General features: G+C 34.4%; 1 protein-coding gene, 1 long non-coding RNA gene and 1 other non-coding gene across 3 annotated transcripts; 1 reads left to right on the top strand and 2 right to left on the bottom strand.

Annotated features, from left to right (window-relative positions):
• Nucleotides 1-9,462: 9,462 nt before the first annotated feature.
• TRNAG-UCC (transfer RNA glycine (anticodon UCC)) lies at nucleotides 9,463-9,534 on the bottom strand. Its single transcript has one exon. It is a non-coding gene; the product is annotated as a tRNA-Gly (tRNA).
• An 18-nt stretch (nucleotides 9,535-9,552) lies between these two features.
• On the bottom strand, nucleotides 9,553-11,135 carry LOC131018012 (uncharacterized). Its single transcript, XR_009099979.1, has 2 exons — nucleotides 11,050-11,135; nucleotides 9,553-9,944 (listed from the first exon to the last, which is right to left on the bottom strand). It is a non-coding gene; the product is annotated as an uncharacterized LOC131018012 (long non-coding RNA).
• Nucleotides 10,917-13,583, top strand: LOC131018011 (aluminum-activated malate transporter 9-like). The gene is made up of 6 exons (XM_057946759.1): nucleotides 10,917-11,388; nucleotides 11,490-11,630; nucleotides 11,718-11,987; nucleotides 12,069-12,208; nucleotides 12,303-12,449; nucleotides 12,823-13,583. The coding sequence occupies exons 1-6, from the start codon at nucleotides 11,094-11,096 to the stop codon at nucleotides 13,414-13,416; spliced, it is 1,587 nt and encodes a 528-aa protein (XP_057802742.1). The 5' UTR covers nucleotides 10,917-11,093; the 3' UTR covers nucleotides 13,417-13,583.
• Nucleotides 13,584-14,439: the final 856 nt, after the last annotated feature.

The following is a 14,439-nucleotide window of genomic DNA, read 5'->3' as shown; positions in this document are numbered from 1 at the left end:
ATGTTGTTGAATCGGTGAAGATTGAAGTGATCCTCGAGCGCTACTTATAGGAGAAGTCTTGAATAGATCCGTTGGCAGAGAATGTCTTCAAGATTTATTCCGTTAGAGAGTAATTTGAACTTAGGTTGAGGCTTCAATCTTCGAGGTTCCTTGTTTGGTGAGAACGACTATGTTGAAGAGCAGAAGATGCGACGTCTCTGATAAAGTAGTCACCAAATAGGAATGACCTCTGCAGAGAAAGGACGATCCTGAGATCTCTGCATTTAATGCGGCTGTACTTCTGGAGTAGGTGGCTTCCTTTGAATGTTGGAGGTTCAGTCCGAGGAAGAATGTTTAACTGATACTTGACTTTAGTATCAATTCGCTGATTCCACGTGGCACGCATTAAGTAATCAGTTCAAGACTGATTCTTCGACTGATACTTCAGTCGGCAACTTCAGTCTTCAGTCCTTCGTTCTTCAGTCTCCAGTCTTCAGAACATCAACTAAACTAGAAAAGAACTCTAACACTTGAGTTCGAACAGTTTCTAGTCTATTACAAATAAAGTCTATGGATTTTGGTATCATCAAAACAAGGATTATGATATTCCATTAAGTTCCCAACATACTTTCATGTATTAACTCTATTATTTAAAATGAATAATATTTTTTTTAATAAAATAGTAAACATCAATAAATTAATTTCTAACTGAATAAATTATAGGATTACAACTTATGGGAGTATTTAATCATATTACAAAATACCAACCAAATACTAATGTTTATTTCTAATCATTATAGTTTTTGTATTATATACAACTATATGAAAAAACTACATATATTATATAATAAAACTCTAAATTTGTAAATATTTGTTCATCTTTACATGATATTAATTAAATATTAACATATTAACTGTCAATGCATACAATGCAAATAATATTAAGAATATTATTGTATAATAATCAATTGAAAATTTATTGGACAATGCTAATGAAAAATCCATTGGATAATAGTAAGTGCCTTTTGGAGGGAAAATGGTAGTATTGTAAATTTGGTCAACATCTAGCTTTTATATATAGTATAGATTATATACATAAATAAAAAAAATTGTAAAATTTTAACAAAAAGAATAAAATTTTAATAACCTATTCGTTTTAAATTCATTTTAATGATTTTTATACCATATTGAAATTTTCTTCATATATCAAATTTGACAATATTTAGGAAATAAAAAATAAAAAAAGAGAAAAAAAAAATTGATGGCAGAAGAGACAGAAAAAAAATGGAGGGAAGAAATGAAGGGAGAAAACTCCTCTTTTATATATTATATAGATTATATAGATTTTGACTATACTTAACTAAGAGCATCCACAACGCCCCTCCTTCGCCCCGGGTCGATCCGCGTCGTCGTCGCCTCGCCTGCGCTGGAGACACGCCCTGTGTCGACGCCGGGTCTCTACGGCGCAACGGGTCGATGGCGGAAGTTGAGAGATCCGTGCGCTACACGCGCACGGTTTAATTAAAAAAAATGAAACAAATCTTTTTTATTTATGAAATCAGTTCCAGAGAAACGAAATTTGGGGAATAAATGAAACTTGAGAGAGAGAAAAAAATTTATGGAAGAAATTAGTTGCAGAGAAACGAAATTTGTGAGGGAGGAAAAAATTTGGGGAAGAAAGAGATAGTAGGGTGGCGGGTGGGGTTGAGTAAATAACTTTTTTTGTTTGTTTTTTATTTTAGTTTTTTGACCTAATTTTTAATTATTGTAATATTTATAATTTAAAATCTTATATTTTATTTTAATTATTGTAATGTTGAATTTTAATTTTAATGAAAATTTGAAATTTTAAAATAAAAGTGTAGAATTGGGAATTTTGTGGAAATAAAGATTTAAACATCAAGTTAAGACATAAGGGTTGTGGAGGGTTAGTGCTTAAGTGAGAACCACCATTTAAGCACCAACCTAAGACACAAGGGTTGTGGATGCTCCAAATGTACTGAAAGACAATTAAAGGATATTAAAGCTAAGTTCCAACTTAAATTTAATACTATATCTCTTTAAAAATATTCAAATAGTGAAGTATTTGTGTACCAATAGAGAAATTTTGGGTTTGAATTACACCACCTCTTTCTCTAACTTACCCAAATAAAATAAAATAAAAAATTAATTTAATTTATTTCTTTGCTCCTAATTTTGTTAATTTTTAGAGCATTATTGAATTTTTCGTTATAATTTTCTATATGATTATAATTGTATAGGCTATAGTTCAACAAAATAGAATTTGGCTCCGCCATTGCTTTCTTGGCGTTGAGAACGATCAATCGGTTTCACGCCAATAAATTACAATAGATGAGCATTTATTTTACATCATTGATAAGGTGCATGATTGAGTATTTTTATCTTTAATAATAGGATTTCTCCAATCACACATTTTCAATGGGATAATAATCAAGTAAAACTAGTTTAAATGATAAAAATAATCAAGAGTTTTGGCATATTCTAAAGTTTCAATCCTCCAAAGTAAACAAGATATTATCCTTATTATTTTTATCTATCAAGACTAATCCTTCAAAATAAATGTCTCGAAGAAGATTGTAATCTTGATTGATTAACAATCAACTCAACAATAGATCATGAATTTTAATTTATTTTTTGTTTATTTTGACCTTATCTTTTTCTTTTCAAATCGGTTGCAACGATTGTGCCCATGAACATTGTGTTTTTTGTGGGAACCATGAACATAGTGTTAAAAGGTCACATTATAAGTTACAACAATTTATCTCTTAAAAAATATATATATTTTTTTTAATTACAAGAGGTATCTATAATATGCCGTATGTAGGCGTGATTTACATGCATTTTTCACTCCTTTATCGCGTTATTTTTTAGTGTTTTGGGCGTCTCTTTTTGAGTTCTTGAGTGTCTTTGTTTTGAATTGCTTAGTTTTGTGGAATAGACTACTCGTCCGTGCTCGTGCTGCTTTTACAGGTTATTGGACTCGATTTGTGAAGTTTTGGATGAAGTATAGTGAAGTACGTGAAGAGACGAGTCCATAGGCACGAACGGGGTTCAAATCGGGCATCGGATGAGCAAGAACGAGCGTCGGGAAGTTCGCGGGTCGGAGTGCACGCGCTGGAGATCGCGCGGTCCGGGCATGCGGCCGCATGCCACGGCCGCGCGACGGAGCAGAGCTCGCTGGAGTACCGTGCGGGCCAGCCATGCGGCCGCGCGAGGGGACCATGCGGGCTGGCCATGCGGCCGCGTGACGCGGCTGCGTGCGTCGCCGAGTTTCCGCCCAAAAGTTTGATTTTTAGCTTTGTACGCGATTTTGGGGTATTTTTTAGTCCTACTTGACCTAGGGCATATAAATACTCCCCAAGAACTTATTCTCTGGACCTTTTATCACTTTTTATCATATTTTATTTTTCCTGAGAGCTGAGAGAGACGGAGAACGAAGCGAGAGTAAGAACTGAAGATTCTCAATTCTACTATGGTTTTTCTTGTGGATGTTTATTTGTTTTATTGAGAATTGTATTCTAGTTCATATGTCTATGTGTGGCTAGAATCCCTTTTTCCCAGGGTTTAGGGAGTAGACATGGTTTGAATTTCTCACTGTTTGATTCAATTAATTAAGATTGTTATTCTTTTTTATGTTTTTGTTATAATTGTTCGCTTTATTGATTGGCCACCAATTTAGCATAATCATAGGTTTTAATTTGATATCGGGAGATGATAATTATTACCTGAACTAAGAACATAGAACATATATATTTAATTCTAAAGGGAATTGATATTTGTGAGGGTGTTAATCCTATGAGCTTTTAGGAGTTGCATGTTAGAAGTGCGATCCGGGGACGGTAGCTTTGCATGTAATCAACGGTTTGTATGCCACGGGAGTGGGTATGAATTAGCTTAGAGATTGCCTTAGGAATCGTTTTATTAATTAAATTGAACATGTTAGTTAGGAGAATCTATTGAAACCTTTGCCTTGGGAAATCTTCTCTTTTCTGTTTCTCTGTTTCGCAGCTTGATTTGTTTTCTTTCCTGTTGTTTTTTTTTATTTTGTTCTTTACACAAAACTCTCAATTTCGATTTTCCAGATAGAGGAATAATAATCTAGGATAGGCATTGGTTCTAATCAGTCTCTGTGGATTCGACCTTGTTTGCCATTATACACAATTGCACCCGTACACTTGCGGCGTGTTAAAATAAAATAGTGAACAAGGCGGAATCTCTACACCACACAAAAGTAAAAAATAACCATACGTATACAAACGAGATCACTACACCACACAAAGAAAGATGAAAACTATACCGTACGCGGCGGGATTGAACTCAAGACCCACAAACGAGGCCATTACATCAGATAAAGGTGAAAAAATTATATCGCATGCAGATATAATTGGACTCAAAACTTCTCATAGAAAATTTTGGGTGCCTCAACTTTACCATTTCAGCTAAGCCATTGACAATACGTTTGAAGAGATGAAGGACGTTTATTTGAATCATTTCAAAGGGTACATGTGTTTAAATGCAAATTGCTTCCTAAAAGAATGAAAAATGACTGTTAGCATTCCAAATTTAAAAGTCGTCATTATTCAAGTACACGCGACAATCATATATGGTGAAATATTAAATCACTAGTTGAATATATATATTGAGATTACTTCTCTCTTCTTTCTTATATTTAGGCTTTCTTCATTGAACCTTGACCTACTGTAAAAATATAAGGGTTCCCAGTCTAGCTTTGCAGAGTAGGATTCGATACTTATACGATATTGGTCTAAACATCAAAAATTAAATATTTTAAGATGTATTCCAAATGAAAATATCTTATTCTGAAATTATGAATATTTTATAATTATGATCACACACACACATTAATATGATGCACATATAAATATTTAGAATTGCAATTGACTATATTAATTAGGATATAATCTCATGCACAAACCATATATGATCCATTTCGGCACCCATAAACAAAAAAAAATGAAAAGGGGTCGTCCTTGGCCCAAAATTGGACAGACAAAGCTGGAACAGTTTTAATTAAATTTTCAAATAAAAAGAAAAGGAATGAAGCTTTATAAGCCCCAAAGTAAATATGTATTACAAATCACGTTGAAATATTTAATAACGAGCATAAATAATATTTCACAAATTCTCCTGTGCATCCGAGTGCACGGTGCATCCAGTGTACAGTGTCATTTCGATAATTTGATAGTGTAATTTTAATATAGTGTTAGTGTCATTTCGTGACAGTGTTATTTATATAATATGATAGTATCATTTGTAAAATAAAATAATGTTAGTGTCATTTCAAGATAGTGTTAGTATTAGTGTCATTTAGTGTAAGTGTTAGTGTCATTTGCACCCGAGTGCACAGAAAACCACCTCATAATATTTTATCACTAAGGAAATTAACTTTATTGTAAGTAGCTGCTACCACTTCATTGCGAGCTACGGGAGGTGTAAGTTTGGTTTAACAAACATGCTAACATACATATCAACGATCTTTCATTTTCTCTTATTTAGGTTTCAGCCGGTCTCTGGTGCGACTGTCGCACTCCAGTGCGACGGGTCCGCCCCGGCCCACGCCCCAGACCCGAAATCTTGAATCCTAAATTATTACATTTGTTTATAATAATTGTTACTTTTAATAAGCATGAGATATACATTTGTTCGCACAAATATATACTTATATAAATATAAGTATTTACCTTCATTTAATATAAAGTATTATATTTTCTAAACCCTAAATTCTGTAAACTAAATCCTAAACCCTAAACTTGAACACTAAACCCTAATAGGAATATTTACTTTTAATAAGCATAAGATATACATTTGGTCGCACAAATGTATACTTATGTTAATATAAATATTTACATTTATTCAATATAAAGCATTATACACATCAATAATTACTTTTTCTTACGATAATAATTATTTGATCAAATAATATGTAATTATTTATGGTTATTAAAAGTAATCATTGTTATAATAAAAAGTAATATTTGATATGGAGAATTGTAATATTTTTTCAAAAATATTATATTAATTGTAATTATTGTTGTAATAAAAATTAATTATTGTTATAATAAAAAGTAATTATTATTGTTATAAAGAAAGATAATGTTTTTAAAATATTACATTTTTCACAATATTGATATTAACTACTTATATTAACATAAATATATATTTATGCTAACAAATGTATATATTATACTTATTAAAAGTAACAGCTATTATAAACAAATGTAATAATTGGGAGCGCGGGTCAAATCTACGCGGGTCAGGGTTTCGGGTCAGAAGCGCGAGTTTGGGGCGCGGGTCAACCCGTCGCACGGCTGTGCGACCGCCGCACCCAATAATTGGTGTTTAGGTTTCTATGTTTGGGTTTCCACGATCTTTGAGCTAGAAATCAGATTCTAAAATTTAACTAAGAAACAACATGTGGGAAATTTAATTTTACAAATTACAATAATGTTATAAACTATAGAGAAACGAGAGAATAGAGAATATAATATGTATTGAGCGTATTCAATATGAGGGCCAAAGGCCTCTATTTATACAAGTAGGAAGCTAGAGTTTTAGGGAAATTACTTGGTCAACACACATAAGATATATATCTAGAAGATATATTTACAATACTTCCCCTTGATTGACCAATTCCTAAAACAAAAATGTTGCCTCATTAAAACCTTGCCAGGAAAACCCAATGGGACAAAACCTAGTCGAACGAAAAAGAGTACAACTGCTTCCCCTGAACTTGAAATCATTGAATATATTTGAGTCGACGCATGCCGATCTCGTGTACCAACTTTTTGAATGTCGATGTTGGTAATGCCTTGGTGAATAAGTCCGCTAGATTATCACTTGAGCGAATTTGTTGAACGTCGATATCGCCATCCTTTTTGAAGGTCGTGTGTATAGAAGAGTTTGGGAGAAATATGCTTCGTCCTATTACCTTTGATGTATCCTTCCTTGAGTTGCGCGATACAAGCAGCATTGTCTTCATATTAAACAGTTAGTTTGGCCTTTGATGAAGCTAACCCGCACGAATCTTGGATATGACTCGTCACATTTCTCAACCATACACATTCTCGACTTGTTTCGTGGATTGCAATGATTTCAGAATGATTTGAGGATGTTGCAGTCAAGGTTTGCTTCACAGATTTCCATGATGTAGTAGTTCCACCACATGTGAAACGTATCTAGTTTTTGACTTAGCTTCATGTGGATCGGATAAAAATCCTGCATCCGAGTACCCCACTAGAGTATTATCAGATTTTTCTTGATAATATAATTCAAGGTCAATGGTACCCCTTTAGATAATGTAGAATGTGCTTAATACCATTCCAATGTCTCAAAGTGGGTGCAACAAATCTTGCTAGAAGATTGACAGAAAAAGCTATATCTGGAATAGTATTATTAGCCAGATAAGTCAACGCTCCAATTACACTTAAATATGGTACTTCAGGACCAAGTATTGTTTCACCCTCTTCAATTGGTCGAAATAAAAATTTCTTAGTATCAATAGATCTAACGACCATTGGTGATGAATGTGCATAATCAAGGACAGTGTTTATTCTGTAGATCTAAAATACTCCTGTAAATAAATTTAGTAACAAAAATATCATAAGCAAATTTCTATGATACTTTAATCTTCAAATTGGGGATCCAGAATACATGGATTAAGCCTTATATTGGATAAAATCATACAACTGATTAAATAGACCGTTAATAAGATTAAATTCGTAAATTATGAAATCAATTAATCAAATAAAGCAGATTCTATCCCTTAAATCTCAAAATAAGTTTCTCGATTATCAAGTCATCAAAATCCTAAAACTTCTTCAATAAAAATATACATAATATGAGAATTTCGTAAAATCAAATAGAGATTTTCGTAAAATCAAATAGAGATGAAGTTATTTAATTAACTACACTCTTATATGATTCACATAAAATTGACACATATTGATGACACAAAAATAAAATAGAATTACCTTTCTACAATCGAAGGGAGATGAGAGAACTAGAACTATCGTGCTGATAACGTGTTATAAACTAGAGAGAATAGAGAATATAATATGTATTGAGCGTATTACATATGAGGGCCAAAGACCTCTATTTATACAAGTAGGAAGCTAGGGTTTTAGGGAGATTTCTTGGTCAACACACATAAGATATATATCTAGAAGATATATTTACAACAAATAACAAATTATGACTTTTTTTAGAATATTTCAAGGTCGTATCATTTTTGCAGCTCGGCTTAAATATCGAGTAATAAAGTCTACTTAATCCTTGGATAAATGATGGATAGATTGAGATGATTCATGATATTTCATTTTTTAAGGCTGTTTAACTTTATTCGGTTATTGCATCAACTGAGGAAATGCCTAATTAATTATATGCGACAACTAATTTATATTGGCGGAGTCAGAAATTTATATTGGGGGCTGAACTTTAACAAGGTTCCATTTTTATTTTTTTGTGATATTTCGTACATTTTATGTATTTTTACTTGAAAAAAAAAAACAAATACAATAATGATAAACAATATTTTCATAGATTATATAATTTCAATACATTACAAATAAATTAATTATGAATAAATACTTGGTAAATTAGTTGTTTCTATTTGAGAAAGCAATGACAATTGACTACGACGTGTACTCATCGATTGAGAACGTTGCAATATCTTCTAGTTATCAATTGTTGAAAAAATCTCTCAATGTACACGATCAAACTGTTATTCATCCATTCATCATTCATATGATTTCGCAAATCACTCTTGACAATCTTCATTGCAAAAAATGCTCTATCAATAGAAGCAATGACTACGGTAAAACCAATGTCAACTCAATCATCTGATAAACCAATTGAAAAATCAAATGATTGTCACTTTTAACCATTTACCGAGCAAGACTTCCCAAATCGGTAATTATAGAAAATTGAGGATCATACCGTACAAATATTATGAAATTACGGAGTTGTTTTTGGATATAAATGTCCAACTAGCTGACACAGTCTCATAGACAAGAACTCTCTTCGTACTTGATCTCGAATAGCAATATCAAACTGCTCAATTAGTTTTCTTAATTCAGGATCACTAATAATTTCATCTATATTTAATTCAACTTCCTCTTGCGCTTCAACAATAGGGACATTAGAAGCAATGAAAGAGCCACCTCTACATGTTTTTTTTTAAATCGTTCCATCTCCACAAAAATTCTAACTAATTTTCATTAATATTTCATACCATTAAGTAACAAAAAACAAAATAATAATTCAACAATATCCACTAATAGCCGACAATATTCAAATAATATCTCTATAAATCAACAGCAAATTGACTCTGAATAATAAAACTAGAACTAAAAAGAAATTTACAAGTGTTAGATTTTTAAAAGTCCCATCCCCAACTGAAGAAAAAGTTGACGATAAAAGTAGAACTTGAAAAGAAATGCTGTATGCGTTTGCCGGGAGTCGAACCCGGGTCTATTGCTTGGAAGGCAATTATCCTAACCGTTGGACTACAAACGCTTGTTGCAAACTTATCTCTTAAATACATAATACAAATTGATTGAAAATTTAGCTCTTACATAACTGTTTAACCAATAAGAAGCTTTGGAGTAATCTGAATCCTAGTATACTAGTGCTAAGTGAATTACATATATACACATGTAAATAGTAAGGAATAGACATGACATGGTAACACGGTTGCTACCAAACTCACAAGATCCAAGTGGTCCTCAATTCATGCACCTTCAAAAACACAATGGAACCAACAACCTCCCATATCATCCAATTCATGCAGCTGATGCATGAATCCGCGGTTAATACGTAAAATAGGTTTAGATTTGAAGCAAAGAAAGCCATATTTGTTGAAATTGATAGAATATGATCATCATACAGTCCCTTTGCTTGATTGATGCTCCTTATTTCATTTATTCCTAGTCAAAAAAAGAAGAGGTTAATGAATTTGGGAAGTGTAATTTTGTGAAAGGAAATCCGAGGCAGCAGAATATGTTCTGTTGTGCTGTTGTGTGGTTAGTCAGAGCCCCAAAACAAGAAAATTTGAGTATATATACCTCATCATATGTATCTGATGCCTTAATTTAAACACAATATTAACACAGAATTAATGTGTTCAACTCAAAGGCAGCATCAGTCATCCAAAAATATATACCAAATGCTCAAATCTATACCAAAATAACAACCTATATATCTAGTCAAAATCATATGCTATCTCAGTCACTCTCCATAATCTTCATTATCAGTTTTGTTTTTTGTTTTTTTCAATGAATATGTGCTCATATTCAATTATTTCTAGGAATACAGTAAGAATTTCGGATAACGCGGACGAATAGTTGGGGAAGATAGAATTATTGTGAGGATAGGATTAACACACAAACATCAAATGCTTATTGACAAAAGGAGTGTTGTTGGAGGAATGAAACATATTCCAAATTTCTATGATTGCAGCAACTTGCTGCATAGCATGCATTTTGTAACTGAATTATTAGGTTTTGGAGCAATAAGCAACGTCGTAATCCTGTTTCTCACAGGCCTCAGTGGCCTGGTTCTAGATATTATTCACTGCAATGGTAAAGGTATATTTTTATTATTCAGCCAATGACTACTTTTGCATCACAAAACTACAAAATAAAGCACAAAAAAAAACACTCTATTTTTGTTCTTGATCTGTAGACTAGAGGCTAGAGCGGCCAGTTACGTATGTTGTCAATGCGGATCTCTTTTCGTTACGAGTGACATAAGAAAGATAGTATGAAGAGCATAGACAATGAAGCATGCAAGGTCTGCAATATTTTATAGATTCTAATTCTCCATTTATGCCACATTATTGAGGTTTAAGCATCTTCTTTATCCAAGTGTTTAGCTCCATCTTTTCTTCTATTATTGCTGTATTATTCTATTTTTTTTTCCATATATCATATCCTGCTTGCCTCATCGAGTTGCATCAACCACTTAGCCAAAATCCCCCTCTTTAAATCACACTCATCTCCCCCATTTTTCACCTTATAAAGTTTCACTCACCCGTTGTTTCTGATCATCATCATCAACAAAGGTCCGGTTGGAGAATGAATGGCGTGAAAGGTAGCATTGAGATCAGCATCCCTCCTATCAGCAATGAGAAAAAAGCATCAGAAGCTAGCAAGAATAGTAGTGATGAGAAATTCAGCTGCAAAAACTTCATTATGAGAGTGTGGGAGTTTTGCAAAGAAGATAGCAACAGAGTGACATTTTCACTCAAAGTGGGGATTGCTGTTCTTCTCGTATCTCTTCTGATACTATGCAGAGCGCCTTACCAAGTTTTCGGCACCAGCATTATCTGGTCCATCCTCACCGTTGCCATCATGTTTGAATACACCGTTGGTACGTGCAAGCAAAACTAGCTACTATGCATATTATACACACAATCACAGTTCAATATAACGATAAACTCACCTCAAGAATCTCGGGCGTTATGTGTGAAGGTGCCACTTTCAACAGAGGATTCAACAGAGCACTAGGCAGCCTGCTCGCCGGAGCCTTGGCCATTGCCATAGCAGAGCTAGCCTTGAAAGCAGGGCGAACTGCTGAGCCTATTATAATTGGCTTCAGCATCTTCATTGTTGGTAAGAAGAGCTCAATCTTGCATATCTAAAGATTCCCAATCCTTTATCTTGTGCCTTTACTAAGGCCACGATGCTTGAACAACGCAGGAACTGTGACATCCTTTATGAAGCTATGGCCATCTTTAGTGCCATATGAGTATGGATTCCGAGTCATCCTTTTCACCTACTGCTTGATCATAGTTTCTGGATATCGTATGGGCAACCCCATCATGACAGCCATGGACCGTCTCTACTCAATCGCCATTGGAGCAATAGTTGCAGTGGCAGTCAATGTGCTCATCTTCCCTATATGGGCTGGGGAGCTCTTGCACAAGGAGATTGTCAGCCACTTTGCCTCTCTAGCTGATGCTCTTCAAGGTAAGGAATTCAACAAAATTCAAGAATAAATCAAAGTTTAATGATCATTGTTTTCTCATTTCACTTGGTGATTTTCTTCAGAGTGTGTGGGGAAGTATTTGAAGGACGATGGATCCGAACATCCCGAGTTTACAAAGACTGTGATGGATGACTTCCCTGATGAACCTGCATATCGAAAGTGTCGATCCACATTGAACTCCTCAGCTAAACTAGAATCCCTGGTACTACTTACTACTATCTTTATGCTGTCATTCAACACAGAAAGAAACTATATTTCATATTTTTCTCTTTGTTTATGTTTATTGTTTATTTCAGGCAAGTTCGGCGAAATGGGAGCCGCCCCATGGTAGGTTTATGCACATCTTTTATCCATGGTCAGAATATGTCAAGGTTGGTGCAGTCCTCAGATATTGTACCTATGAGGTCATGGCTCTTCATGGTGTTCTACATTCAGAAATTCAGGTCTGTATGCTTATCAGCCACCATTTCTCTGTATTAATTCAACTGCACAAACAACTATGTGAACCTAGTGCTTGTGGGCTACAGAATCTGTTTTATATGCATCATTTATACTAGACTCTTAGTGTTTTCTTCACTGAAACAGCAGAAAAGTTTGGAAAGAATCAGCACATATATGCATATTGTTGAATATTGATACATACCTTTCTGATTATTCTCCAAAGAATCATATCTCTACTCATGAGCTGTTTCATGATAGATATATTCTGCTAAGACAAGACATATGAACCTAGTCAGTAGCATTGATTAGTCCAAAGCAAAAAAACAAAATTAATCAAATTTCATGTGACATGCTTCTTCTACTCACCCTGTCTAGGCGCCACCTAGCCTGAGAGTCGCGTTCCAGAAGGAGATCGAGGATGCAGCAAGCGAGGCAGCAGAGCTAGTCCGTTGCCTGGGAACGGACATATCCAACATGCAGCGAAGCCTCAAAACTCGCCTCCTCAAAAGGGTTCACAGCTCTGCAGAGAGGCTCCAACACGCACTTGACATGCACTCGTGCCTCCTCACGTCTCATCACGATACTACTTCATCCAAGACACACTCGAGGCTCTCCCATGCGCTCTCTTCGACCTTCTCCAATCTGTCGAGCCACGTGGCTGATCTCGAGCAGAGCTCTGACCTCCCATTCCAGCCACTGCATGAGGAATCCTGTGGCTATCATGAGATGATGAGGAAGCAATCGAGAAGGCTGCATTCGTGGCCATCGAGAGAAGTTGATGCTTTCGAAGACGGAGGGAATTCCAGTTCAGAAAATATGCCAAGGATGAAACAACTAGAGAGCACCGCTACTCTGTCGCTTGAGACTTTCACCACTCTGCTCATAGAGTTTGTGGCTCGTCTCGACCACTTGGTCGAGGCAGTCGATCAGCTCTCGAAGATGGCAAGATTTGAGCAAGAAGCTCTCTAAGTAGGAAACATAATCACATCTGTTCATAAAAGCAAATATGGTAGTATTGATTTTGATGTACAAGGTATTATTGTTATTGGATTCTAAGGCATAAAGGTAGTTGCAAAGATGAAAACCAGTCGGTTTTACTTTTACCCAGTAGAGTAAAATCTTGTTGGATTTATTCAGTTTTTGAGCATATTCTGATATAATCCATGTCTCGGGTATCAGATTCTGCCCCTAGGTGATTGGAAAGGTTCTTTTTTATAAACAACTAGTACATTCTTCCATGCGATGCACCGTGAGCATCGAAATTAAATGATATATTTTTAAAATAAATAAAATAATTCACATCAATTACTCAATAAAACCCTGAATTTGAAAAAGAGTGGATTTTGAAAATAGTCTATTTATTTTAGTAAAATTAAAAAATTTCCTCTAACATATATAAAAAAAAATTAAAAAATGGTCACTGTTACCATTTTACCCTTTAAACGTCACCCCTTTAAAACTTCGCGAATTTCACAACCAGTCGAATTCACAATCAGAATTTTTTGGTTGTGAATTCACAACCAAAATTTAATTCACATCACAATTAGAATTTTTTGATTGTGAATTTACAACCAGTCGAATTCACAATCGGAATTTAATTCACAATCAGAATTTATTTTGATTATGAATTCAAGTAGTTGTGAATTTGAATTTTTAAAGTTTGAATTCACAACTAAAACTAGAATGTATTTTGGTTGTGAATTCATAGATCTGGTTGTGAATTCAAGAATATTAAGTTGTGAATTCAAGATGTGGTCGTGAATTTAAGAACATTAAGTTGTGAATTCAAGAACATTAAGTTGTGAATTCATAGATCTAATTGTAAATTCAAAAACATTAATAATTTCATAGGGGTGGGCAAGTAATAAAAAAAAATTTGGCTTGGAGGGGTGGAGAAGTTAAAAAAAAAATCGGCTTGGGAGTGGGTGGTCGGGGTGGGCGGTGGGTAGGGGGTGGAGAAGTATAAAAAAAGGCTTGGGGGAGGGGGGGGGG

Source organism: Salvia miltiorrhiza, chromosome 3 (genome assembly GCF_028751815.1).
Source record: "Salvia miltiorrhiza cultivar Shanhuang (shh) chromosome 3, IMPLAD_Smil_shh, whole genome shotgun sequence".
Classification (NCBI taxonomy): Eukaryota; Viridiplantae; Streptophyta; class Magnoliopsida; order Lamiales; family Lamiaceae; genus Salvia; species Salvia miltiorrhiza.
The sequence above is the reverse complement of the archived record's forward strand: the minus strand, read 5'-3'. Positions and strand labels throughout refer to the sequence as shown.